At 45.2% G+C, this 24,433-nt stretch overlaps 5 protein-coding genes, 1 long non-coding RNA gene and 1 pseudogene across 6 annotated transcripts; 4 read left to right on the top strand and 3 right to left on the bottom strand.

The window, feature by feature from the left end:
• Window positions 1-927: 927 nt before the first annotated feature.
• Window positions 928-3,553, top strand: LOC136487496 (uncharacterized). The gene is made up of 3 exons (XM_066484618.1): window positions 928-1,041; window positions 1,402-2,561; window positions 3,191-3,553. Exons 2-3 carry the CDS (start codon window positions 1,403-1,405, stop codon window positions 3,232-3,234), a joined length of 1,203 nt encoding a protein of 400 aa, XP_066340715.1. The 5' UTR covers window positions 928-1,041; window position 1,402; the 3' UTR covers window positions 3,235-3,553.
• Window positions 3,554-8,895: 5,342 nt separating this feature from the next.
• On the top strand, window positions 8,896-10,337 carry LOC136486083 (pathogenesis-related genes transcriptional activator PTI6-like). The gene has a single exon (XM_066482857.1). The coding sequence runs from the start codon at window positions 8,963-8,965 to the stop codon at window positions 9,716-9,718; it is 756 nt and encodes a 251-aa protein (XP_066338954.1). The 5' UTR covers window positions 8,896-8,962; the 3' UTR covers window positions 9,719-10,337.
• Window positions 10,338-10,983: 646 nt separating this feature from the next.
• On the bottom strand, window positions 10,984-15,413 carry LOC136487495 (cysteine desulfurase 1, chloroplastic-like). Its single transcript, XM_066484617.1, has 10 exons — window positions 15,129-15,413; window positions 14,598-14,731; window positions 14,059-14,218; window positions 13,508-13,694; window positions 13,097-13,242; window positions 12,929-13,001; window positions 12,731-12,794; window positions 12,175-12,274; window positions 11,935-12,093; window positions 10,984-11,262 (listed from the first exon to the last, which is right to left on the bottom strand). The coding sequence occupies exons 1-10, from the start codon at window positions 15,321-15,323 to the stop codon at window positions 11,092-11,094; spliced, it is 1,389 nt and encodes a 462-aa protein (XP_066340714.1). The 5' UTR covers window positions 15,324-15,413; the 3' UTR covers window positions 10,984-11,091.
• On the top strand, window positions 15,377-18,526 carry LOC136486084 (mannan endo-1,4-beta-mannosidase 8-like; annotated as a pseudogene).
• A 165-nt stretch (window positions 18,527-18,691) lies between these two features.
• LOC136487493 (methylesterase 17-like) lies at window positions 18,692-21,199 on the bottom strand. The gene is made up of 4 exons (XM_066484615.1): window positions 20,828-21,199; window positions 20,295-20,435; window positions 19,719-19,847; window positions 18,692-19,405 (listed from the first exon to the last, which is right to left on the bottom strand). Exons 1-4 carry the CDS (start codon window positions 21,053-21,055, stop codon window positions 19,142-19,144), a joined length of 762 nt encoding a protein of 253 aa, XP_066340712.1. The 5' UTR covers window positions 21,056-21,199; the 3' UTR covers window positions 18,692-19,141.
• Window positions 21,200-21,954: 755 nt separating this feature from the next.
• LOC136487492 (methylesterase 17-like) lies at window positions 21,955-23,614 on the bottom strand. The gene is made up of 4 exons (XM_066484614.1): window positions 23,369-23,614; window positions 22,567-22,707; window positions 22,316-22,450; window positions 21,955-22,228 (listed from the first exon to the last, which is right to left on the bottom strand). Exons 1-4 carry the CDS (start codon window positions 23,612-23,614, stop codon window positions 21,956-21,958), a joined length of 795 nt encoding a protein of 264 aa, XP_066340711.1. The 3' UTR covers window position 21,955.
• LOC136487494 (uncharacterized) lies at window positions 22,141-23,138 on the top strand. Its single transcript, XR_010767276.1, has 3 exons — window positions 22,141-22,252; window positions 22,340-22,443; window positions 22,801-23,138. It is a non-coding gene; the product is annotated as an uncharacterized lncRNA (long non-coding RNA).
• Window positions 23,615-24,433: the final 819 nt, after the last annotated feature.

Below are 24,433 nucleotides of genomic sequence, written 5' to 3'. Positions count from 1 at the left end.
TCTAATATAATGCTTTTGGTTCTGTGTTTGTCTCAGTTTCTGGGAGGTTGCAGCATGATCTTTGAAGGATGAATGGATGATGATTTATTTACAGCTATAGTTTCTCGAAAATTTTAGGCCATTTGCATGTAACGATGGGGCTTGCCATATCGCTTTTTAATCCAGATATTTTCATCTTAATTTTCTGAGAGCGGTATATTTTTGCTAAATTTTGATGCGGATAATTGATTTTTTAAAAAGGTGAAATGCAAAAAATCCACAAAAACAAAGGCACGTATGGGCCCACCAGTTCTGTAGGCTCCGTCGCTCAATTATGGCCCAGCCCAGCCCAACAGGTCCATTTCATCCGTTCTGAACGCACGGTAGACTCCGTCACTCCGAGGCAAGAGCAACTCAACAGCTCGCTATTCTCATTTTTGGAGGCTATTTTAGAATTTGTATAGTAAAAGATAGGCTCCAATAAATGTGTTATCTGGTTTTGTAAAATAGAAAGCTGGCTATCCCATAATTTTAGGTGGCTATATAAAGCCAATCATAGGCGCTTGATATCTGAAGATGAGAAATAGCAAGGCTATTGCAGACCTCTTCTTTTTTAAGGAGTTTTCTATTTTACAAAATGGCTAAACTATGAAATTTGGCTAGTAATTTTAGCCAATCAGTTGGAGTTGCTCTAAGGATGAAAACGGTACGGATATTTTCCGACCGTATTCGAAATCGAATCGGTTTAGAGGGGTTGAGATCTGTCTATATCCGAGTCCGGATATACAATATCCGATACCGTATCTGAATATTTAAATCACATATTTATAATGTCGATATCAATCATATCATATTTGACGTTGACACTATCCGTATTCGAATCTAAATCTAAATATAAATATAAAAACAAATATAATATGGGTGATATCCGTGCATGTCCGATCCGTTTTCATCCCTACTCCGAGAGTGCAAATCCCCATCGTCTTCGTCGATTCCTTCCCACCCATAGTCCACAGCGGCGGCGGGCGGCGGGAGGCGAGCGGTGGCGACGACGCGTCCAAGGTATTCGCCTTGTATCTTCTCTCCCTCACTTCCTCTCTTCTCCTTCATCTCTCTGCCTTCGCTTCCGCGCCTGTCGACGTGCGAGGCCGCAACGGATCTGATGTTCCCGTACCTTTGTCCCTTCCGCATGTTCTTGATTCCTTTGTCGATTATTTCGTGCTTGCGGGCTTGAGATTTGTGAAGAAGAAGCATCCAGTGTGCTTGATAAGAATCAAATGTGATGGATCATTATTATTATAAGAGTTTTCCATAAATATTGACACACTGCCATTCCATGTCCACCAGGTGTTTGTTTCTATGCCGACGGGCCTCTGTCCTTGTTTTATGCTCCGTCTGATCTTGCCTTTCTCCTATTTGCAGGATGGGGGAAGTGCGAGGCTCACCGGCACCGCCATGGTCGGACCTCCCACCGGAGCTCCTCGGCCTTGTGTTCCTCCGCCTCCCCACGCGTGCTGACCGGGCCTTCTTCCCTGCCGTTTGCCGCATGTGGTGCTCCGCGGTGCGTCAGTGCCGCCTGCCCCCACCGTCGCCAGTGCCATGGCTTCTGCGTCCTGACGGCAGCGCCACCAGCTTCCCTCACGGCGAGACCTTCCGGCTGCCGGACGGCATGCGCTACCACAACTCTTGTGGCGAGTGGCTTCTCCTGTCGCGCAATGACGGCAGCTGCTTGCTGATGAACCACTTCACCAAGGCCACCATGCCCCTTCCTAGCCTGTCTTCGCCCAGCTACTACCAAGAGCCTGCGGAAGGCACCGAAGATTATATGGCCCCTGAGGTGCGAGGCACCTGGTTGGACAAGAAAGACAAAGATGAGATATTAGTAACCTCCCTGGTTGTGTGCTCCAAGCGCCTCATCGCTGCCATAGTTGCTATTAGGTCTTTCAGTACAATTGCTCTGTGCCGACCAGGGGCTGCTGCATGGTCAGTGAGAGTACATGAGGTGTGCAGGTTGTTCTCAGATATGGTCATCTTGCAAGGGAAGATCTACGCTCTTGACCGCACCGCCATGCCTGGGTATCTTGTTGCTATAGACATTGTGGATGAGTATGACAGTGAGCCAAGGGTGTCTCGGATTGAGTGCCTCATCAAGGGAATCTCATTTCCACGCCAAGAAGAGTTCTTCTGGGTGCCTTATCTCCTTGAATTCCATGGCACACTGCTAATGGTCTGCAAAAAACTTTCCTATAAAATAGAGCAGGAATCTGGAAATTTCTCTATCATTTTTAGTGGGTTTGTAGTGTTCGAAGCTAATCTTAAGCGGCACTTGTGGGCTGAGATGAAGACTTTGGGGAATGACCAAGCATTGTTCCTTGGGCGAGGGTGCTCCAGAGCTGTCCATGTGTCCCCCTACGATCTTTCACGGGACTGTATCTTCTTCCTGGATGATTTCACTGGGTATTGGAAGAAAACAACTACAGCTTGTGAACTGTATGACATGAAAGATGAGAAGATCTATTCACCCTTGCCTATGGTATCACGGAAGAGTGGAAATGTTCCTGCAATCTGGATATTCTCACAGGGTAAGTGTGATTGCACTTCTTTTTCTGTGGGTTTTAAAAAGAGGTAAAAAACTACTTCGATGTTCTCCTAGCAAAATCAAATTATTTCTCCTCAACTGTCAATAGCTGTATACTTTGTTACCCACATGTTTCAATGTTCACTAGATAACCTGAGTTGTAGAGTGCCAAAATGATGCCATCATACAGTTACGAACATGGTAATAAAATATCCTTACATTGGGAATCCAATGAGCTGGCATAGATGTGCAATTAAACACAAGCACAATACTCATGTCCGAAGTTTTTTTTTACATGGAAGCTAAAAAAAGGTGGAACCTACCTCTCAGGGATTCTTATATGAGACTTATATTCTGAGGTTGCGACAATCATGTGAAAAACGAAGTGCTCTTTTGTTTTCTAGATGAATGTGACAGGATATGCTAGTGAAATGTGTTTCTTCTTCGAGACATCTCTCTCACATTGCAGGATGATAGATCACAGATGCAATCCTAACAAATTATGACTTGGAAAATAACGTTAAACAACTATGTTAGAGGTGGCTTAGATCATATTGTTTCACATAGGTTTCATTCATGAAAAGCTACCTGGTCATTTGAACGCATCTGTGATGGTTTTTTTTCCAAATGCAGGTGAGATAGATAAAGCTGCAAACAGCAGGAGAGGTGGAATGTGAGGAGGCGGAAACTTCGATGCTTATATGTGGAGGGACTTGTTCTGCTGACTCACTGAGCAGGACTACTAGAAAAGGGTTACAGAAATCTTCATGTAGCCATGTGTTCCTAAACATGCACAAATTGCTTCGATGTCATTCACATGTGTTTGAATTGGATGTTACTAGCTGTTACCTGCATTAAAAAAATGACCAGCCTGGTGCATGATACTGTTATTGTTTTTATTTTTATGTGCATGGTATTGCTTCAAACACCCGTTCTAATTAGAAATGTTGTCTACTTTGGCCTTTGGTTAGTGACTGCTTGAACCGTGGTTTCTAATATAGTGCTTTTGGTTCTGAGCTTATCTCAATTTCTGAATCCTGATTTGATTTGTTTGCTTCGGACTTGCTGCATGATCTTTTGTAGGATGATCATGTACGAAGTTGGCATTGACATTGGCTCGCTGTTTTCCTTTTGGGTTTGTCTCTGTGGAACTGCTGGAAGGAATTCAGTCGAGTCACACGCACCTATCTGGTGATCTGTAGGTTAAAATCACAACTGTTTATGTATCATATATATGTGATGTGTATTTGACCATTACAATCGAAGGTGCGCAATAATTTTTGCATCAGAGTTTGTCAAATGTTGCCAAAACTGCTGATTCAAGTGAGAAGTGACACAGCTAGCAACCCTTAGCCAGTGGCACTTGAAGCAAGTTCTTTTATTCAGGCTGAAGAAGCGATGTATCTAGACTGCTGGGTTGCTGCTTCTTTGCTAGTGCCAAATGCAGTAGCACGCATGGCAAATTGGCAATGCACGACGTTAGTATTAGGAGGTGATCTTCTGCTACTGAAGTGAGATTTTGATGCAGGTAATGCTGTTTGTTCAGAAATATACTATATATAATCCAGCGTCCTACCGGTAGTACAGCTGCTGCTTTCTTTTTATTTCAGGGTTTGTGTATGCATGCCCCGTATGGATGGAGTCCATAAAAATTCATACACAACCTTTTAAAAAAAAAATCTGCCCTAGTTTAGTGCTTCTTACGAGTTGGAACCATTCAGAGTAGACAGAAAATTCTGACTAATTTGAATTTCGAAAAAGATCTCTAGAAACCACTAAGAAAAAGAAATATTCTTAAATCTGAGGTTTGTAGCGCTTGCCCTGTCCTTGCCTTATTATAGAGTTATTATAGAGTTATAAAACCACCTTTGAAACCACTAAAGGGCTCTTGTTCGATTTCTATTGTTTGCTAGTAAAAAGTATCTGATTTTTTAGTTTAATGACTAAAATCAGATTCGCACGATAGGTCAATGGTCATAACTAGACTTCATACTTTACAAAACCAATAACATTTTCATATGATCTATACAACTATATATGATAATTGTACCTATTGATGGGCAATATCTTTTTTTGTTCCTAATTTTCGATTCGGTTAATTATTTTGGAAAAAAAATATCGGTAACGCTCTCCTCAAGGCAGCATCTGTCCGCCCGGACGCTCATGTTCATGGGCCGCGATGCAAGCCCAAACGATCCCCTTATATCCGCTCGTCCAACTCTCGAGACACCGCAGTTCTCAAAGAAAAAAATACCACCGCAGCGGAGCTCGCCCAACGCATAGCTCGCCGTGCTCCACCCACGTAGCTCGCGGCGACTGCCCAGGGTAGAGGCCGCCCGCGCACTTCTCGTGCTCCGGCACCCAACTCACCGTGGCTGGAGGTGGAGCTCGCCCGCGTGCAGCTCACGGTAGCCCGAGCGGAGCCTACCCACGCACATCTCACGCTCTGCTTGCCCAGTTTGCCGTGGCCAGGGTGGATCTCGCCCGTGCGCAACTCACGACGGTCGGGATCAAACTCGCCCATGCATAGCTCGCAGCAGAGCTTACCCCGCGCATAGCTCACGCTCCACCCGCACAGTGTGGAGACCCGCCGCGACCTTCCCCACCGGAGCAACGATCTCCGAACTCCACATGCTGACGAGCCTCCATTCTTCCAAGCAGTATGGAGATGTTTGCGCTGAAACGGTATGTTGCAAGGCGTCTGTTTTAAGTGTTTCAAATGTTTCATAGGTATGTTGCATGTGTTTTATATCGATGTTGTAAAAGTATATCGGGGTGTTGCACATGTTACAATGGTGTTTCAAGTGTATGTTCCAAATGTTTCATTTGTTTTTCAAATGGATGTTGCAAGTGTCTTTATCTGGATGTTGTATACACATGCATGTTGCAATCATATGCTTCAAGTGTTTCACACGTATGTTGCAAGTATTTTATCTGAATGTTGCATATGTTTTGCAATGGCTACACACATGTTTTTCCGGTGTTTCAGACGTATATTCCAAGTGTTTCAACTGTTTTCGAACGAATGTTGCAAGTGTCTTTATCTGGATGTTGTACATACATGCATGTTGCAATCATATGCTTCAAGTGTTTCACACGTATGTTGCAAGTGTTTTATCTGAATGTTGCATATGTTTTGCAATGGCTACACACATGTTTTCTCGGTGTTTCAGACGTATATTCCAAGTGTTTCAACTGTTTTCGAACAAATGCTTCAAGAAATTCATCTAGATATTGCAAAAATAGATATGGTGTTGCATATATTGTAGTGAGACCCACCGCCACAACTGCCTGCTACAGATGTTGGGCCCGCGTGCATGTGCGTGGGAGTGGAGGGGGCACGAGCGACATGCGCGGAAAACGGAGTTGGGCGCAGATCGAGACGTGGACCCTGCGTGGGCGTGGGAAACGAGCGGTGCAGGCCCCATAGCGTCTTGGAACGGACGTCCGCACGCAAGTCTGGAAAAATATACAACAACAACAAAGCCTTTAAGTCAAAACAAGTTGGGGTAGGCTCTGAAAAAATATAGAAAGTGAAAAATAAATAAAAAAACACAGGCAATTGTGGGCTTGATTTATGGCCCACCCACCCAGCCCTATAGGTGGCCATTTCATCAGGTCTGAAGACTCTCTGAACGCACGTAGGCTCCTCCGCTCCGAATCGCCATCGTCACAGTCCACGCTCCACAGCACAGGCCACGGCGGCGCCCGGCCGACGACGCGTCCAAGGTATCTTCCCTGTGCCCTGTCTGCCCTCTTCTTTCCTCTCTTCCCCTTGAAGTCTTGAACTCTGTCCGTGCCTTCGCTTACTCATGCGTCGCCGCGCGAGGTCGCAATGGCTCTGATGTTTTCCGTAACCGTCCCCTTCCGCATGTTCTTGATTCCCTTATCGATTCTGTCATGCTCGTGGGTTTAAGATTTGTGAAGAAGAAGCATCAAGTGCCCTTGATAGCAATCAGTCAAAGGTGATGAAATATTATTATAGTATTCTTAGATAAACATTGGCCTGCTCAGTGCTCTCATTCCATGTCCACCAGGTGTTTGTTTCTATGCTGATGCGCCTGTCTCCTTGTTTTCTTCTCCTTCTGATCATGCCTTTTCTCCTATCTGCAGGATGGCAAGAGTCCAAGGCTCAGCACCGTTGTCGTGCCTTCCGCCAGAGCTCCTCGGCCTGGTGTTCCTCCGCCTCCGGACGCGTGCTGACCGAGCCTTCTTCCCTGCCGTCTGCCGCGCATGGTTTTGATTACCCAGTAGGACTACAAAATTATTTTTTTGACCTCCCTCAACTTTTAAAGCATTTTCTTTGGCATCTTGGATGGTTTTGATGGTGTTTCTTATGTCACGCCACATCAGAGCGATAAATTGGACTAAGCTAAAAATTCAGCGAAAACCATTTGTTTGTGTATCTTGGATGGTTTTGATGGTGATTCTTATGTCACGCCACATCGGAGAGATAAATTGGACTAAGTTAAAAGTTCAGAAAGTTAATCGGACTAGAAATATATTTTAAAATATATCTAAAAATTCATAAAAATAAATTTTAAAAATTTATCTAAATAAATTTTTAAACGAAAATAATATAATTAAAAATTCAAAAATCTAGTTTAGTCTTACAACATTCATAGAAATTCTGTTTTATCTCAGAATATTATGAAACTAGTTTAGTTTTTTTTTTTCTAAAATCATGCTCATCTTATTGTGCGTAACTTGAAATTGGTTGAATCTTTATGAATTCATTTTACGCTTATTTGCTAATAGAAGCTCAATTTATGTGTTATAATTAGTCGATGTGTTATTTTGTCAACCCGAGCGGACATGCACGACCAATTGGTCGGATCTGGATTTCTTTTGGAGTACATTATTTTAAAACATTGATTTAAAATCTCCTCCGCATCCCTTTGCGTGCCCCTGGACGGTTGGACAGCAAGGCTGAATAGTCTGAATAAAGAAGGCAAGCATTTGAACTTTAAGAAAAAGTTGCAAAAAGATTATCGGCTGGAAAGCGGGCATCCATCCGGACGCTTTGTTGGTGAGCCGCGACGCCAGCCCAACTATCCCTCTCCCTGCTCTTCCATTTCTAAAAAAAAATGCCCATCCACTCATTCCTATCCACTCGTTCATATTGCTCCTACCTCGCTCATTCCTATCGCTCATATCCGCTTGCCTAACGCCTCTAAGGCGCAACACTCTGCCGCTGCCCCTGCTAGGCGTGGCGCACAGTCGCCTCCAAGGCGTAGCACTCGGCCGCTGACCTTGCTAGGCGTGGCGCACAGTAGCACTCCGAGTCGCGGCGCTCGGTTGCCGGCCCGGCCAGGCGTGTCACACAGCTACTCTCTCCTAGTCGTGCGGCCGTTGCCTCCCCGCCATGCCACACGGCCGATGCCTCCCTTCCGCCTCGTGCAGCCGCTGTCGGGCCACTGCCTCCAGTGAATTCCACACGTCGACGAGCCTTCATTCTCCCGAGTAGCAAAGAGATGTTGCGCGGAAAGCGCATGTTGCAAGCATATAGTTCAATTGTTTCAAATGTTTTAAAGGTATGTTGTGAGTGTTTCATATGAATATTGCAAAAGTAGATCGGGATGTTGCATATGTTGCAATGGTTGTACACGTATGTTGCAAGCGTCCGTTTCAAATGTTTCATCTGTTTTTTCAGACGTATGTTGCAAGTGTGTTTATTTGGATGTTGCATATGTTTCACACATATGTTACAAAGTGTTTTATCTGGATATTTCATATGTTTTGCAATGACTTTTTTCAAGTATTTTCATGTGTTTCTTGCAAGTATTTGAGACGCATGTTTCAAGTGTTTTATTTGGTTTTAGAAGTATGTTGCAAATGTTTCATTCAGATGTTTCAAAAGTAGATCATGTGTTACTGCTAGGAACCCGCCTGCTGTAGCTGCTGGGGCGCTACCGAGCAGGCGCTGACGTCTGGGTGAGGGAAGCGGGGGGCGCGCGAGCTAGGGATCGAGCGGTGCGGGCGACGTTCGTGTGGCGCAGGGCCTGCATGGACACGTGAAATGGAGTGCAGACCCGAACGTCCGGACACATGTGTCTGTGCGGACGTCCGGACGCTACCAGTACCGAAAGATTATTGGCTCAAGTGGCGCAAGCCTACTCCAGCTCACCTGGAGGCTCCAGGTTTGCTCCCCTCCTGTTCGTGACAAAGGGTGGCTGAGTTCCGATGGGACCCACATGTCAGTGGAAGGTCTTGTTTCGTGGATCATCAGGGGATGGACGGACTACCAGAAATGCCCCTGCCAAACGGACTCTCTCCCCTTCTTCCTCTCTACTGTACTGTACTGTGCGAATTCAGTTCACACAGCGTCTTTCCTCTCCTCCCCTTTCCCCGTCTCCTCCCTAAAACCCTCCCAAAACCACGCGCTCCTCCGATCCACACCGACCCATGGATCGCCCCCGCCGGTCCGCCCCGCTACCCACCACTCCCCTCCAACCGCGCTATCTCGCCATGGACGACGCGCGCCAGCACCACCTCCGCCCGCGCCACGCCGCGGGGGGCCGCGTGGTCCGCCTCCGCTTCGCCGATTCCGACGCCACCGATTCCGAGTCCTCCGACGAATGCCACCGCCAGCGCCACCGCCTCCTCCACGAGATCGGCCAGCCGATCCCCTCGTCCCCCGCCCCCGCCCCCCAAAGGAACCGCCTTTCCCGAACCGCCGACCGGCCGTTCCGCGGCGTGCGGCAGCGGCCTTGGGGCAAGTACGCGGCGGAGATCCGCGACCCGGGGCTCGCCGGGAAGCGCCGCTGGCTCGGCACCTTCGACACCGCCGAGGAGGCCGCCGCCGTCTACGACGCCGCCGCGCTCCGCATCCGCGGCCGCCGCGCCGTCACCAACTTCCCCTCCTCCCCCGCCGCCGTCTCTCCGGCGCCTTCCCTCGCCCTTACCGCGCTTCCTCCCGCTCCGTCCCCGGCCCCTGAGGCGGAGACCTCCTCGGCGTCCACGGTGGTCGACGCCGGGGGTGGCGGCGGCGACGACGAGGTCACCGGGGTGCCTCCGCCGCCGCCGTGGTTCGGGGAGGGTGGCGGCCCGCTGGAGCTCTTGGACTTCGGCCTGCCCCCCGCGGCGGCGAAGCGGGGCCAGTGGGAGGAGGAGTTCGGCGATCTGGGTGACCTCGACGACCTCTTCGACCTGCCTCTCTGACACACCAATTTTGCCCTATGGAAATGGACGCCGGTGAGAATTTTCTGTTTATATAGTCGGAATCGAAATGATCCAGAGATAAAAAAAAATCTTGTTTTGTTTGCGCGGGGGTGAGCCGGTGAGTGAGTGAGCAATTCAGTTTTGATCATCTGACGAGTTGTTGTTGAGCGCATTGTTTCTTGCTGTGAGAAATCATGCAGAAATGCAGTTGTTATGTATCTCCAATGCAGAAATGACGAGTTGTTTTGACCATCTGATCATTTGCCTTTGCAAAAAGATGGGTGTAAATAAATTCAGCAAATGCGTTTGATCCCTCGTCAGTGTCGAACAACACTGATCAGTTCTTTCATCTTCATTGATCAGTTTAAACTGGAGGCTGGATCTCACAACAGAGTACAGAGATCGCGACTACAAGCGTGTCAATTTGAAGATGACAGCTTGGTCTCGTATAATTAGCTATGTTCACCGAGGTAGCAATAACCTCAAACTAGTTGTACACATCACCCCTGACAGAGTCAGATTAGTAGTAGTACAAATCATTGAGCCCACTGCCCACAGTTCACTGTCGCCTCATCTTCCTGTATGCTGTTTGTTTTCGACACGCTGGACCCAATCCTGTTGCCTCCCCAGAACCCTGCTACAATTGTGCACCATCTGTTTGCATTAGTTTAGAGTTGGCGATGAATTCATAATACGCTCAAACCCAGCCCAAGTCATGTGAAAAGCGACACCTAATGGTTCAGTGCAAGCATGGAACCCAGGCAAAAGGAAGATGCAGCACTAGAGCACTATGGTCTGTCTGTTGTCTAAACAGACAGTGGGCTCAGCGTTGCCTGTATCGACTCCGTGTTGCAACACCAACAAGCTAATCGAACAAAAACTTGCATCTACTAGTATACTACTAATGCATAATAAGGCAACAGCAAACGGCTGTCAACCAACCTATCTGCTCTGCACCGTACCCTCAAGTTCAGCAACTCCGCACTGTGTGTAAGTTATACTCCAGTTATCACGCATTTCATGTGCATCACTAGTAATCACGCATTTCATCACCATGACATAAAGACTGCTCACTAGCTGCATATAGTTTACGGCAAGTTGTCGACTCAAGTGCTGGACACAAATATAACACAGCATTTTACTGCATAACAGTGACCTAGGACTTCTCATGCGGATGCGGTATGCGGGTTAAATTAAAATGGTCGTTTGTACTCTCTGCATCCTGAACTTCGTTTAACAAGAACCGCCAAATAAGGAAGTACAACTTCAGAAGATGTACACTTTGGATGCTTTATTTGTACCAAATGTATGTATTGTATACTTTTTTTGTACAGCAGCTCAAATGAGAGAGTGATGAAACTGGCAAAACCACACTAGTATCGAGTCGTGAGGAAATCAATAGTGGCTTTAAGCGCATCGATGAAGGTATCCACCTCATCTTTTGTATTGTAGAAGTGAAGACTTGCACGAGCACTTGCAGTGATACCAAGGGTCCTATGCAAAATCTGTGCACAGTGATGCCCTGACCGAATTGCTACGGCGTGCTGAAACAAAAGGGTCAATAAAATCAATACTGAATTACCAGTGCTGACGAAAAAGTTGTTTAATGGAAAAGTAAGCAGAAGCATCATACTAATAAATCATTTACTTGAACCAATTAGTTTTGGTAACAGTTATTTCAGGGCAAGTCAACTAGACAACACGAAATCAGAGACAAACAACATGCTATGACAGGTGATTGCTCGTTCGTTGCAACAGATTTCAAATAAAAAAGTATTTAAAATTTTAAGCTCTAATAGTTGAATTACATATAGAATTAAGCCACAACAAAACTACATAGGTGGTGGAAGGCTATAAATTTATCATCTGATACACAGATCATTTCATAGAAGATGCTAATGTAGAACCAACTACCATCAGCATCAACTGTGTCAGTAAAGAAAATAAATTATAAGTACATATAAAAGCCACTGCTGGATGCTGAAAGTTGCAATTTCTCCTTGTGATCGATTTAGAATGTTAAAATTTGATCTACTCTCGAATTGCATTTAAAAGCTAGGCAATGCTGAAGAGCAAGAGCAGACCATAGAAAGATAGTAATATGCAACAGGAACAGAGTGGAGTTATAAAGTTATCTGAAAGTCCTGTACTCCTATTATGCAATCTGATAATGAAGCTCAGAGCAAGAATGAGAAAAGTACACAACTAGAGCGTACCTGCAGATCAAGAATTTCAGCAATATCCGTCGGATGGACATTCTCCACATTGAAAGAACACAACGGAGCACGGTGAACAGTTTCGGAAGGTGCTGGACCATATATCTGGACATTTGGAACAGAAAGAAGGCTTTCGTAGAGATATGTCCCCAACTCTTTCTGGAAAGCAAAAGCTAACAGAAGTGAGAATGTTATCACAGGAATTGCTCTTTCTAGGACCAAGATAGATCTTATATTGACCTCATATTCATGGATCTGCTCCATGCCAATGCATGATAAATAATCAATGGCTGCTCCCAATCCTATAGCTTCTCCAATTGCAGGAGTTCCAGCCTCAAATCTTTCCAAACCAATCAAGAGCATTATAAGAAAACAAGGGGAGACATAAATGAAGAACATTATAATAGGGAATTTGTCTATACATTTCTGTGATTTTGTCTGTAGCACACTCTTTTGTCTGGGACAGGGTCATACAGAAAATAAAATTTAACAGTGTCCTACTGACAGATCCAATTCTATAAGAGTGATGTGTGGACTGTTAATAATTCTGGTACAGGTTAACATGGGTATTCAAGGTATGCCATATCAAGATGGAAATAGTCAAATTCCACATCAGAAAATTAGCTGCAGACAAAAGCAGAATCAATGTTTGATTATTAACTTCTAAAAGGTGTGCCCTGTTGTCTAGTAACTTTTCTATCACTTAAGATACTCCATACACTGTAACGACTTTCTACAAAACATATGATAGCACCCAATGACAGGTCTTGAAAGATCAAAGCATGGAGTTCCTCACCTAGAGGGAGGCTCAGCGTATGTGGATCTGTCTTGGAATACATCTGCAATCATTTCACCACCACCTGCAGCAAAATCAGTACAAGCCTAAGTAAAATGCAAACAGGAAACTGAGGCTTACTCAATGCTGTAGATTTAGCTACTGATTTTATCCTCTGGCAGAGAGTGAACAAGTTCATTTCACCTTGCAGTATCTTACCTAAGAAAGGCTCCATAGATGACAAAATCTCAAATTTACCATGCAAAATTCCGACGCCTGTAGGGCCACACATCTGAGAAGTTTAGCCCATAAATTTGTGAAGGTCAATTGTTGTGTATTCCAACATGACTAGAAATTAATTTATAACAGAGAGTTGATGATAAAAACCTTATGAGAGGATGCGACAAGAAAGTCTGCGCCAAGTTTCTGAACATCAACTGGCATATGGGGAACACTTTGGCAAGCATCTACAAGGACTTTAGCTCCAACTCTGTTTGACCATGTTACAATCTCCTCGATAGGAAGCATGGAACCTGGAAACCATGAAGGAATGTAGTTGAATGCGGCTCAGAAATTGTAGTTTTAAGATAATTGATTGGAATAACATCAGTTGCATATTTACTTTCAGCCTCATTGCGTATGAAAGAAAGTACAAATTATCATATAAAGTTCCAACACAGCTATTTGATTAAAAATTATGTCATTAATACCAATATAATAATAGCTTTTCACAAAGACATAAGTTACAGTATAATTATCATGATCTTTAAGAGCCTTTCAAATAAGGCATTAGCTTACCTAGAACATTTGCGACATGATGAACAACAACTATCTTTGTCTTGTTCGACAGAAGCCCTTTTAACTGCTCAATGTCTGGGACATTTTCTTTAGTCAATCCAACATACTTTAAGGTGGCACCAGTCTTCTGGGAAACAAATTGCCATGGAACAATAGCACTATGATGCTCCGCAACTGTAAGGACAATCTGGCCAAGAAAATAGTGGAAAAAAGGTTCTTATGAAGAATATGCAAAATATTGCATGTTTTCAAAGAACACGTACTAGATCATGCTACTTGGTAAAATTTGTGATCGGCAAACCAGCATTGTTCTCTAGCAGTCATTAGATGGGCACTTTACTAACAAACATACTACAAAGGAATGAGTGGGACTTTTAAATTTTATTTATTTATTATTATTATTGTTGTTGTTGTTGTTGTTGTTACAATTATGTTTTTTGCACAACTTTTACAGCTGCATGAATCAATACATGAAGTTAGGATCATAAACAGCAGGTACAGTAAACTAGATAAACCATAATGTAACAGCAGGAACGAGATAGAAGCCTCACTTCATCTCCTTCTTTCACGTTAGATAGTCCCCATGAATAGGCTACCAGATTGATAGCTTCTGTAGCATTTCGAGTGAAAACAATCTCTCTGCTATCAGCTGCATTGACAAAATTTGCAACTTTTCTTCTTGCATCCTCATATGCATGAGTAGCCTTCGCGCTGGTGCCACAGGAACCGGCATGTCAGTTAACTTACAACATGTACTGTGTACACATATATTGGTAGCAGTGTAAACACCCAAAACTCAAACAAATGAAGGAACTCATGCACATTGGCCAAAGAAAACCATGAACCGACTGATCTATCTTTTTGTGTATAGTGCGTCAGTTGATCATTAAATACTATAGAATCAACATTTAGAAATGCACATAGAAGAGCTTACCAAAATCAACAACAACAACAAAGCCTTAATAGAATGAAATGAAAAAAAAAACAGAGCAAGTCCTGCTCAGTAAATGTGCATTCCAAGTTGGCAATAACATGGATTTATAGTTTAGACACACTTCATGGAGAAATAACAAACAATTGTATATGCTACCTGAGTGCATGAATACCACGATGAACATTCGAATTGTACGATCGGTAGTACTCATCTAATGTTCTCATCACACTATAAGGTTTCTGTGATGTTGCACCGTTGTCGAAGTAAACTAATTTGGCACCATCGAATTCCTGCAAGTTCCAACAGTACAAATGGAATCAGAGTCTCCTAACTAAAATGTTACTAGAAGCTACTAGTATCCAGCAGACAGTAAGACTACTTTGCGCATCGTGTCTCGGGATATGGCACAGATTCTCGAATGAAAAGGAAAAGAAAAAAAATCTTATGATGATAGTAGTAGCAATTCACAGGCTACTAAATGCAACTGCTGGGGTTGCTCTAAGAATGTAAACATGGGTGTATTTTCACCTCGAAAGTTACTAACTTCTGAAGTTCAGAACCGATGTGCCCCTGCTGCACGCAGAGTTTGAGTAGCCAGGAACTCAAATGAGCTCAAGGCCTTACGATTGACTGAACTGTAACCCGAGCAAAGCAGCAGATAAAACGGGCGTAGGCAGCACGATAGACCTGGTGAAGGATGGGGAAGTCGACGCGGGTGCGGTGCCCCAGCGACGAAACCGGCTCCGCCTCCCGCGACGGCGCCGCCACGGCCGCTGCGCTCCAGCCCCGCCTGGAGGAGGTGGGCTTGACGAAGCCACTGCCGACACCGGAGGAGCAGGGGAAGCAGCACCGGAGCGCCGCCGCCGTCGCCGTCGCCGCCATGCGCGCCGTCGCGGCTCCTGACGAGAACGATAGCGTTTATGTTCGGTTGGGGGCTTGGGGCTTCTTTCTGCCGCTGTGCTGTAGGCCCCACGTGTCAGCCTCCAAACAAGAGCAAGCGGCAAGCCTCGAGATGCCGCCGTTGGGGCGGGCGTTGACCTGCCTGACCGGACCCACCCGTCAGTCACCCCATGGAATCGGCGTGGGAGTGGAACAGCCCGACGTGTCCTCGCGTGGCGGCGCCGCCGCTCCGAGCGACGCCGCGCGTGTCGCTCCTCCGCTGCGTCCTCCTCGCGGCCTCCTGCTTCATCCCACCCGCCATGCCGCCGGGCGCCGACGAGAGCGAGTGGGCGGCGATGGAGCGCCGGGGCCCGCACCTGTGGGCGTCGGGGCGGCCCTTCGTCGTCCACGGCTTCAACACCTACGGGCTCATGTGAGAAAATTGAATATTTGACATCTAATAGGGACGCCTGTGAACATTTCACATTTAATTCGCGCGTCGTTGAAAATTTAACACTCTGGCTGCGAATTCGTTGAAAATATAGGTTTTCTCCTCCTTTTCTCCATTTAACATTTTTTTTTCTTTTGCTTTCCAAGGCAACGATGAATGACCAAAGTACCTTGGCATGGTGTTGCTCGACCATTGCGGCGCCTCTGGCCTACGCCGACGGCCTCCATCAGCGGCGGAGCCGAAGACGGCGGGCTTTGGTTAGCGCCGGCGCCCAGCACCGGCGACCGTCCGCGCGCACGCATGGCCGGCTCGTCCAGCACCGGCGACCGGCCCCGCGCCCGCCCAGCCAGCGGCAGTGCCTCTTCCGGCACCCAGCGGCGGCGCGTGAAGAACAAAGAAGAGCGGCGGCGGCGTGACGAACAGAGCCGAAGAAAAATAAGTACGGGAGAGAGAGATGCATTCGTTTCTTAGAAGAAATGGATGGATAAGGAGATCAGCGTTGCCCTAGAAAGCAAAAGAAAAAAATGTTAAATGGAGAAAAGGAGGAGAAAACCCATATTTTCAACGAATTCGCAGCCAGAGTGTTAAATTTTCAACGACGCGAGAATTGAATGTCAAATGTTCACAGGCGCGCAGATTGGGTGCCAAATATTCAATTTTCTCGGCTCATGTACTTCGCGGCCGACCCCGCCACGCGCCCCGCGGTCACCGCCGCCCTCGCGGACGCCGCCGACGCGGGGCTCAACGTGTGCCGCACCTGGGCCTTCAACGACGGCGGGTACCGCGCCCTGCAGCTCAAGCCCTTCTCCTACGACGAGGAGGTCTTTCAGGTGCGCGACCCGTCGCTATTCTTGTTGTAGTATGCGCGGCGCTTGTTTGATGAAATGCTTGGTGCATGGGCCTCTCGTCTTCTCATCATTTATTATTGTCAGTCGTCCAGCGTTTGTACTACGTTCCCTGTATCTCTCAAACAGAGACTCATATCTGTGCAGTAGTACTAGTTACTAATTAATCAAGTGACAACTAAGCTTAGAATTCCATTTTTTTTTTGTTACAGGCATTAGATTTCGTGATCAGCGAGGCAAGAAACCATAAGATGAGGCTGATACTGTCACTGTGTAATAACTGGGAAGATTATGGAGGTAAGGCACAGTATGTAAGGTGGGGAAAGGATGCTGGACTGGATCTTACTTCCGATGACACCTTCTTCTCTGATGCCACGATCAAGAGCTACTACAAAGCTTTTGTTAAGGTAAACATTCCGCTTGCATGGCTCAAAATGGAGAAGCGAGTCTCAATATATTCATAGCTTCGTGATCTTAATTCTTATCAACATCTGTTTTTAGGGCACTTTTTTTTGTTTGATCACCGTTCTGGCATGCCTTACCATCACAATTACATACATTGTTCTTTCATATCTTAGGCTGTTTTGTCAAGAAAAAATACAATCACAAATGTCGCCTACATGGATGACCCTACAATTCTTGCCTGGTAGCTGATTAATGAGCCACACTGCCATTCAGATCCATCAGGTGACACATTGCAGGTCCTTACTTTGCTTTCTCTTTGTTACAGTTCTGTTTCCTTTTATTTTTTCTATACTACACGTGTTTTAACACTTGGAGTTTCTTGTAGGCATGGATAGAAGAGATGGCGTCTTATGTGAAGTATATAGACCCTGTGCACCTTTTAGAGATCGGCGTTGAAGGGTTTTATGGTCCGTCGACTCCAGAACTTCTGCACGTGAACCCAGATGCTTATTCTGGAACTATTGGGACGGATTTTATCAGGAACCATCGTGCACTGGGAATTGATTTGGCTTCTGTTCATATTTATTCTGACAATTGGTAAGTCCTCATGTAGACATGTTCTTTCCACTGTGAGTTATGTAGCTGACCAGCTATAAATGCTTCATCTAGGCACTTCATGAGATTGAGTTGATTATCATGACTGAGTGAGATCCTTTTGCCAGGTTGCCTCACTCTGAAGAGGACAGTCACCTCCAGTTTGTGAAAACCTGGATGCAACAGCATATTGATGATGCAGCCAACTTGCTTGGGATGCCAATTCTGATCGGGGAGTTTGGGGTATCACTTAAGCGTGGAAAGTTTGGCCATAAGTTTCGTGAAGCTTTCATGGAGACAGTTTACAGCACTTTTTTGAGGTCTTGGAAGAGTGGAGTGATTGGAGGAGGCTGCCTTGTTTGGCAGCTTTTCCCTGAAAGCACTGAGCACATGGATGATGGTTATGCAGTCTTTTTTGCAAAATCACCATCCACATTAAAATTACTTACAGATCACTCGAGGAGTCTGGAATCTTGAAAATGTGTTGCCTCCCTACTTATAGGAGTATATGACACAGTCATAGTTCTTAAGGCATAAAGGCGAGGCATGACAATGTGCCACCGCCCAGACGCCTAGGCGCCCGCCTTAGACGCCTAGGCGCCCGCCTTAGACGCCTAGGCGAGCATTTTGCAAGGCGCTTGGGGGTCGCCTGGACGCCTAGGCGACGCCTAGGCGACGCCTTAAGAACTATGGACACAGTCCATGCTTTAAGTTTTGCAAGCCAAAAAACATGTCCCAGAAAGTTGAATTTTTATTGTCTAAATTGTTAGGCACGTGTGAGTATGACACAATAATATGTACTGGTCTCTGGATCTAAAAAATAATGTGTTTTCATGTAAATGAGAGGGTAGATAACTAGATATTGAACTTTGGAATGAAATTCCCTCTGTCATGCACTTACTGAATTGCATTCCAACAATATCCTTATACAAATGAAGTGATTTCTTTTTCACGTCCCGTATTGTAGTTTGAGCCTTTATGTGTCATGAGGTGATTATCTATTATGAAACTTATTGAAGTGAAAATCTATTGTTCAAATGTTTTCATCATCTGAGAACTTTTAGGGATGTCAGAAGTTTGCTTACTTTATACTTTATGAAAACAAGAACTCTTGAATTGCTCAAAAGAGAAAAATAATAACTCTTTAAAGGTCTCAGTTAGATTAACAAAGACTGGCCAAAACTGTATATTGTTATCAATCACTGGTGCAGTTAAAAGTGCTTCCAAAGTAGCATCTATATTTTACGTATTTTTCTGTATGACATGTAAGAATTTTTGGAATGGAAATTATAAAGGCTCTGACTTGAGTGAATTGTTCAAAAAAACTGAAGGTAAGTGTTTGCGCTGAGCGATGTTTTACTTGCAGCCTTGCAGCATTAAACCATTTTTTTGCAGATATGCCTCGAAGATTCACTGAGAAGCATGTTTGACAAATCTGAGGTCCTAAATCTTGTGGTGATTATTGTTTGTCGGTAGTGTTACAAGAATTCGGGCAACCCCAGTCTGTAGCTTTCTGCATTTGTGCATCATAGAGATTTGACTATTAAATTAAACAGCTGTTCTGGTGCAGAGAAGAAGGGACTGTGATCTGTATCTATGACCAAAACTTCACTGGGTGGCCACTTCTTGATCATGGAATCTTGCTGTTGAGGATCCAGCATGTGGTCACGCTCCGTCTTTATGAAAATTCGTTTGATTCGGTTCAATCTCTCATCATCTCCTTCGAAGCTTGCTGTACTGATAGCTGTTGCAGGCCACGGACGCATCAGCATTGAAGCAAGTACTGATTCCTATACCAGATAAAAATAAGGATGTAAGTAAACTCTGCATCATTATTCACTTTTCATTGGAGCAGATGTTTAGTTCAGGAAATGAATGCTCAAGAAATAGGAAAGGGAAATAATAAATAAATATCCTTTTACGATGAATTATGCTAATACAATGTTTAGATTTTTGTTACATAATCAGTAGTTTAGTAAAGAGCGTGGCTTTGGTGAGCACATCCCCACATATATATTTACAATGTGCGGTGAGATTATGTTTTCTATTCTTGCTTCAATGTTTCTCCCAAGGCACATTTCATACAATATAAATATATAATACCTCTTCAGGGCTTTGTTGTGATAGTCGATCACGCTGGAATTCTAGCCTCAAGGCAATGGTCGTTGGAGGATCATCTGCTCCTGCACCAAGTGTCAACTCAATCTCGTTCTCAGGCAAAGTTGGTAATCCCTATTACATGTTAATATGAAAACGATGTAATAATCATACACTGTATTATAACAGAAGATTAATCACAGTAAATTCATTACGAGCTAAGGTAAGTTCGTATAATTGTTTCAGAGTTCTTCTCAAATTTCCTGAACTTTCTATTTTGTGTCTCTATGCATATGACTATGCTGAGAATAAGTCAGTTTTTAAAGAACTCGGTGCCTGGTTGACATTTCCACCATATTACCCTACTTTTGATCAAATACAGTTTAGTAGCTACTGCAACTAGGTGGGTCTGTGCTCATATGAGTTATTACATTTCTCTTTTTATAATAAAAACCTAAACGTTTGCACTATATGTATATATTTGTTTGATGTGTAGTGTATGACTGTATGGCTTATATTTTTGTCATTTGCTAGGAGGTCTATGCTTTACAAAGAGAACAAATAGATTCTTAAAAACATTACATCTTTCTTATCTTCATCAGCTTGAAATCCAAATGGTAGCATTGTAGCTGCCACAAAAAATGATTGACTGATCCTGTCAACGAATTCATGCATTGCATGGATCACACTCAGCCCTCCAGCACCATGTCCGACTAGAATAACCTGGAATTGGACTGAAATGAGTTAGCATGGCACACCAATTTTCAACATTGTTCTTAAATAGCTCCTTAGCTGCCTTAAGTGTGTTTGCTGGAGTCGCATAATTTCTAAATTTTGTTTGTACAGCACTGCTATAAGGTATATCCTCAGGTGCATGTTATCCACTTATCCTAGATACAGTGTCAAGGATGATAACTTAAGCACAGCTTATGATTCAATTAAGTTAGGTTCCACTTACTTTTGTGCAATATGATACACCTTTTATTCAAAATAGCATAAAACATTTTGCCTATGGCCATTTACACTGCAATCCGTAATACTGATATTACAAATTGTGGCAACATATCATTACTTATATTCAATGTGTTGGAAAAAAGGAAGAACAATGCACGCACCTTCTCCCCCTCTGGCAAGGTTGAAATGAGGTCTATGAGCGGCTTGTCATACTGCTTGAACGACCGGATTGTGTTGGGATCAGTAGGATCGACGCCACCTCCGGCAAGGTCAACACATGTAACACGGTAGCCAGCGCCCTCAAGGAGCCAGCGGAGCTTGAACCAACACCAAGCTCCATGCCCTTCACCATGAACAAGCACAAAGTGCTCCTTTGCCGCCATTCCCATCAGCCTGTTCTCTGCCTACCAATCTAAGTTTAACTATTTGATGGACATGCAGCAGGGGAGCTGCATTTTCATGGCCAGTCCAAATTAAATGTCAAACCGACAAGGCGTCCAGTGATTTCCATTCTAAATAGAGAGTCTCATGACAGCAGGTGTCTACGTTTCTGGCATGCAGAGTTGCCTAATATGGTAGATGATCAGGATATAGCGTGTGGACCAGCTAGTTTTTCTCCTTTTTTTCCCCTTGTGTGTGACTGATAGGTATATATTTAGCCTTCTGACATCATGTTTTTTCCTCCTTGTGGTCTTATGGTGGTGGGCTGACAGCCATTTATCATCACTCGCTTTCACCATGGTACATGCATGTATTTATCAAATTTGCATTGCAGAATATATATGTCTTATGGTGGTGGGCTGACCAAGGTTTTTTTTATCGGCCGAAATTCACGGAAATTTCCGAAATTTCCTTTTTATCCACAGGGTCCGATAAAATTTGACATCGGCCAAAATTTTCCCTTCTATCCTGCTTCTACACAGACAACCCAAATTCAGCCGTGCGACAATCCCACACTATAATGTTTTATTCTTGTTTTTATCTGTGAACAAGCGACGTTTAATAGCTTAGGAATAGTTTCAAGTCAAATTCTACGGAATTTTTTCAAAACAATTTGAATTTTTTTTGAATTTGGTCCGATATTTCCGATATATCTTGCTTATCCTCTTTATCCGTGACCTCCGATAAATTTTTATTTCCGATAATGAAAACCTTGGGGCTGACAGCCAGTTATCGATAAGTAAACAATAACTTGATTGGCATACTGCATACATATAGCACCACTGAAAGATCAGCACAGGTGGAGCCTCCGATGGGGACTATGAGTACGCTACACCAGCGTTTACATATCACAATGACCTGAGGATCAGCTCCAAGAGACGCTCCGGTGCAGAGAAGAAAGGGCTGTGGTCAGTGTCTATCGCCACCACCTTGCTCGGCGGCCACCGTCGGATCATCGCCTCCTGCTGCTCCGGCTTCACCATGTGGTCATTGGCTGTCTTTATGTACACCCGCGGCACTGCGTTCACTGCACTCTCGGTGCCATCATTGACATGGCCAAACCTGGCGGTGCTCAGAGCGGCTGGCCATGGGCGCAGCAGAATGGATGCAAGTGTGGAGTCCTGCAGAAATGTTTGTTCATGGTGGTGAGTTCGCTGAAACTTATCTTGCTTCTGCAAATGAATAAATAAATGGTTCGTTATATTAACCTCATGGGAGCATTGCTGATACAGGATTGCGCGCTGGTGCTCCTCTCTCAGCGCCACACTTGTTGGAGGGCGGTCGTCTCCCAGACTGAATTTCAGGTCGTACACGTCACCAAACTCGGATAAATCAGGTACCCCCTATTGGTTTCATTCAGTCCAAGTTTCAGAGAATACGCACAATGCGACTTTATGTAACCAAATATAAATAAGAGTTGAACAAAGCAATAAGCATAGGGGAAGTTTTGATGAATCACATCTTTTATATCTTGTTCCGTTTGGTACCCAAACGGGAGCATGGTTGCTGCTATGAAGATGGCTTGCTTGATCTTGTCTCTGAACAAATGCATCGCATGGGTGACGCTCAGGCCTCCAGCGCTATGCCCTACCAAAATTACCTGACAAGCAACAGTAACACTGCACTGGAGTCATCTATGCTATTATATATCAACCGGTAACAGAAATATTCACACAAGTTGCCTTTTTTTTAGGGAAACAGGAGGGGTGGAAACCCCTACTGAGATTTATTAACAAAAAGAACAAAAGTCAGCAAAAATTACACAGAGAAAGAGAAACAAGAGAGAACTCGGGGGACAGAGGAGGTGGTAAAAAAGATGAAGCTAATTACAAAAGGCCATTCTTCAATAGCAGGGAAGAATTTTTTCTTTGCGCGATGGATAACCAAGCCAAAGCCGCTCTTAAACAGAGCGTTGCAATTTTCTGTGGATGGAGCAACACCATTGAAGATTAGCTTATTCCTTACTGTCCAGATGCACCAGCTTAAGATGATTATGATACCCACAAGTTGATATTTCAAAGGTACATCAATTTAGTTTCTCAGAGTCTAAACTGAAGTTTTGTGTGTGGATGTTGTAATCGCACCAATTTGTTTTCTCTTAATTCTATCATACGCGGAGTTCTCTCCCTTTTTTCCTTTTTCTTTGTGGGAAGCAGTCAGTAGTATGAACTGAATTGTTGATGGCATGAACTTGATGCAATGAAGGGAACACACACCATACAGTACGTAATAACAATCTGCATATACACTTCGTCACTCACCTTGTGGCCGTCTGGCAAGGCCGCCACGAAATCGATAAGCGGCGCCTCGTACTCGTCGAACGACCGGACATTGTCCGGGTCGACGAGGCTGCCGGTGGCCCCGGCGAGGTCGATGCAGGAGACGCGGTGGCCGGCGCCCCGGAGCAGGCACGCCAGCTTGAACCAGCACCAGGCGCCGTGGCCGGCGCCGTGCACGAGGACGAAGTGCTCCTTGTTGGCCTTGTAAACCTCGCCGCTGGCCTCCATCTCACTTGCAGCTTTGTTTACAAAATTAGACTAAGATCGCGTACGCACTATCGTGTATATATGCATGCATATATACGGCCATATGTAATACTCCTATGTTGCTTACGTTTGAGACAGGCATTTGCAACCAAATGTGAGTTGAAATGGTCAATGGATCGATGAACAAATCAGGCCAAGCAGATGAGCGGACGGAATCGACAATTGGAACAATCGTACGTAACGTATGTAATCACATTGTGCGTACGTGTGCAGCTGCCCTAAAGTTTAGGGTATATATTACGGAAATGCTACGGTGAGGACGTCTGGACGCTCCTGTTCGTAGGCCGCAATACTAGCCCAACAGCCAAATAGTCGTAGCCCATCGTCCACTCACCCCTCCATTCTCCATAAAAAATCACCGCAACTCGAGCAGACGCGCTCCGCCGCACCGCCTCGCGTGTTCTCCATGGCGGTTCGGGGCCTAATGGCCAGCATCTCCACTGTGCCCGAGAGCGGTTGCCCGTCTTCCTCCCTCTCCATCATGCCTCCCAACCGCCCACCTTCCTCCCTCTCCACCGCGCCTCCGGCCCGCTGCGGCCTTCTCTAGCTCGTCGGCCGCCTTCTCCACCAGAGCAGTGACAGCTCGCGTCAGACCCGCCACGGCCTTCTCCACCGAAGTGCGACAGCTCGCGTTAGCACGAGATTGGGAGCACCACCATTCAGTGCCACGTTCCCATCCACCTCGCCCATCGCGGAAAGGGGAGGCAGGGGAGGCCTGCACCTACGCCTGGTGAGGCTTGCACTTGCACCTGCGCCTGCGCCCCCATCCACCTCACGCCG

This window comes from Miscanthus floridulus, chromosome 10, assembly GCF_019320115.1.
Source record: "Miscanthus floridulus cultivar M001 chromosome 10, ASM1932011v1, whole genome shotgun sequence".
In the NCBI taxonomy this organism is placed as follows: Eukaryota; Viridiplantae; Streptophyta; class Magnoliopsida; order Poales; family Poaceae; genus Miscanthus; species Miscanthus floridulus.
The sequence above is the reverse complement of the archived record's forward strand: the minus strand, read 5'-3'. Positions and strand labels throughout refer to the sequence as shown.

Coding starts and splice junctions, on each gene's coding strand:
- LOC136487495 (XM_066484617.1), bottom strand. CDS start 15,323: ATGGCGGCGACGGCGACGGCGGCGGCGCTCCGGTGCTGCTTCCCCTGC. Junction 12,275..12,730: donor TACGCTGAGCCTCCCTCTAG/GTGAGGAACTCC, acceptor TGGTTTGGAAAG/ATTTGAGGCTGGAACTCCTG. Junction 11,263..11,934: donor CTGAAATTCTTGATCTGCAG/GTACGCTCTAGT, acceptor CTTTTGTTTCAG/CACGCCGTAGCAATTCGGTC.
- LOC136487492 (XM_066484614.1), bottom strand. CDS start 23,614: ATGGAGGCCAGCGGCGAGGTTTACAAGGCCAACAAGGAGCACTTCGTC. Junction 22,708..23,368: donor CCTTGCCAGACGGCCACAAG/GTGAGTGACGAA, acceptor GTTGCTTGTCAG/GTAATTTTGGTAGGGCATAG. Junction 22,229..22,315: donor ATCAGCAATGCTCCCATGAG/GTTAATATAACG, acceptor ACATTTCTGCAG/GACTCCACACTTGCATCCAT.
- LOC136487496 (XM_066484618.1), top strand. CDS start 1,403: ATGGGGGAAGTGCGAGGCTCACCGGCACCGCCATGGTCGGACCTCCCA. Junction 2,562..3,190: donor AATCTGGATATTCTCACAGG/GTAAGTGTGATT, acceptor TTCCAAATGCAG/GTGAGATAGATAAAGCTGCA.
- LOC136487493 (XM_066484615.1), bottom strand. CDS start 21,055: ATGGGAATGGCGGCAAAGGAGCACTTTGTGCTTGTTCATGGTGAAGGG. Junction 20,436..20,827: donor CCTTGCCAGAGGGGGAGAAG/GTGCGTGCATTG, acceptor GTCCAATTCCAG/GTTATTCTAGTCGGACATGG. Junction 19,848..20,294: donor CTGATGAAGATAAGAAAGAT/GTAATGTTTTTA, acceptor AACATGTAATAG/GGATTACCAACTTTGCCTGA.
- LOC136486083 (XM_066482857.1), top strand. CDS start 8,963: ATGGATCGCCCCCGCCGGTCCGCCCCGCTACCCACCACTCCCCTCCAA.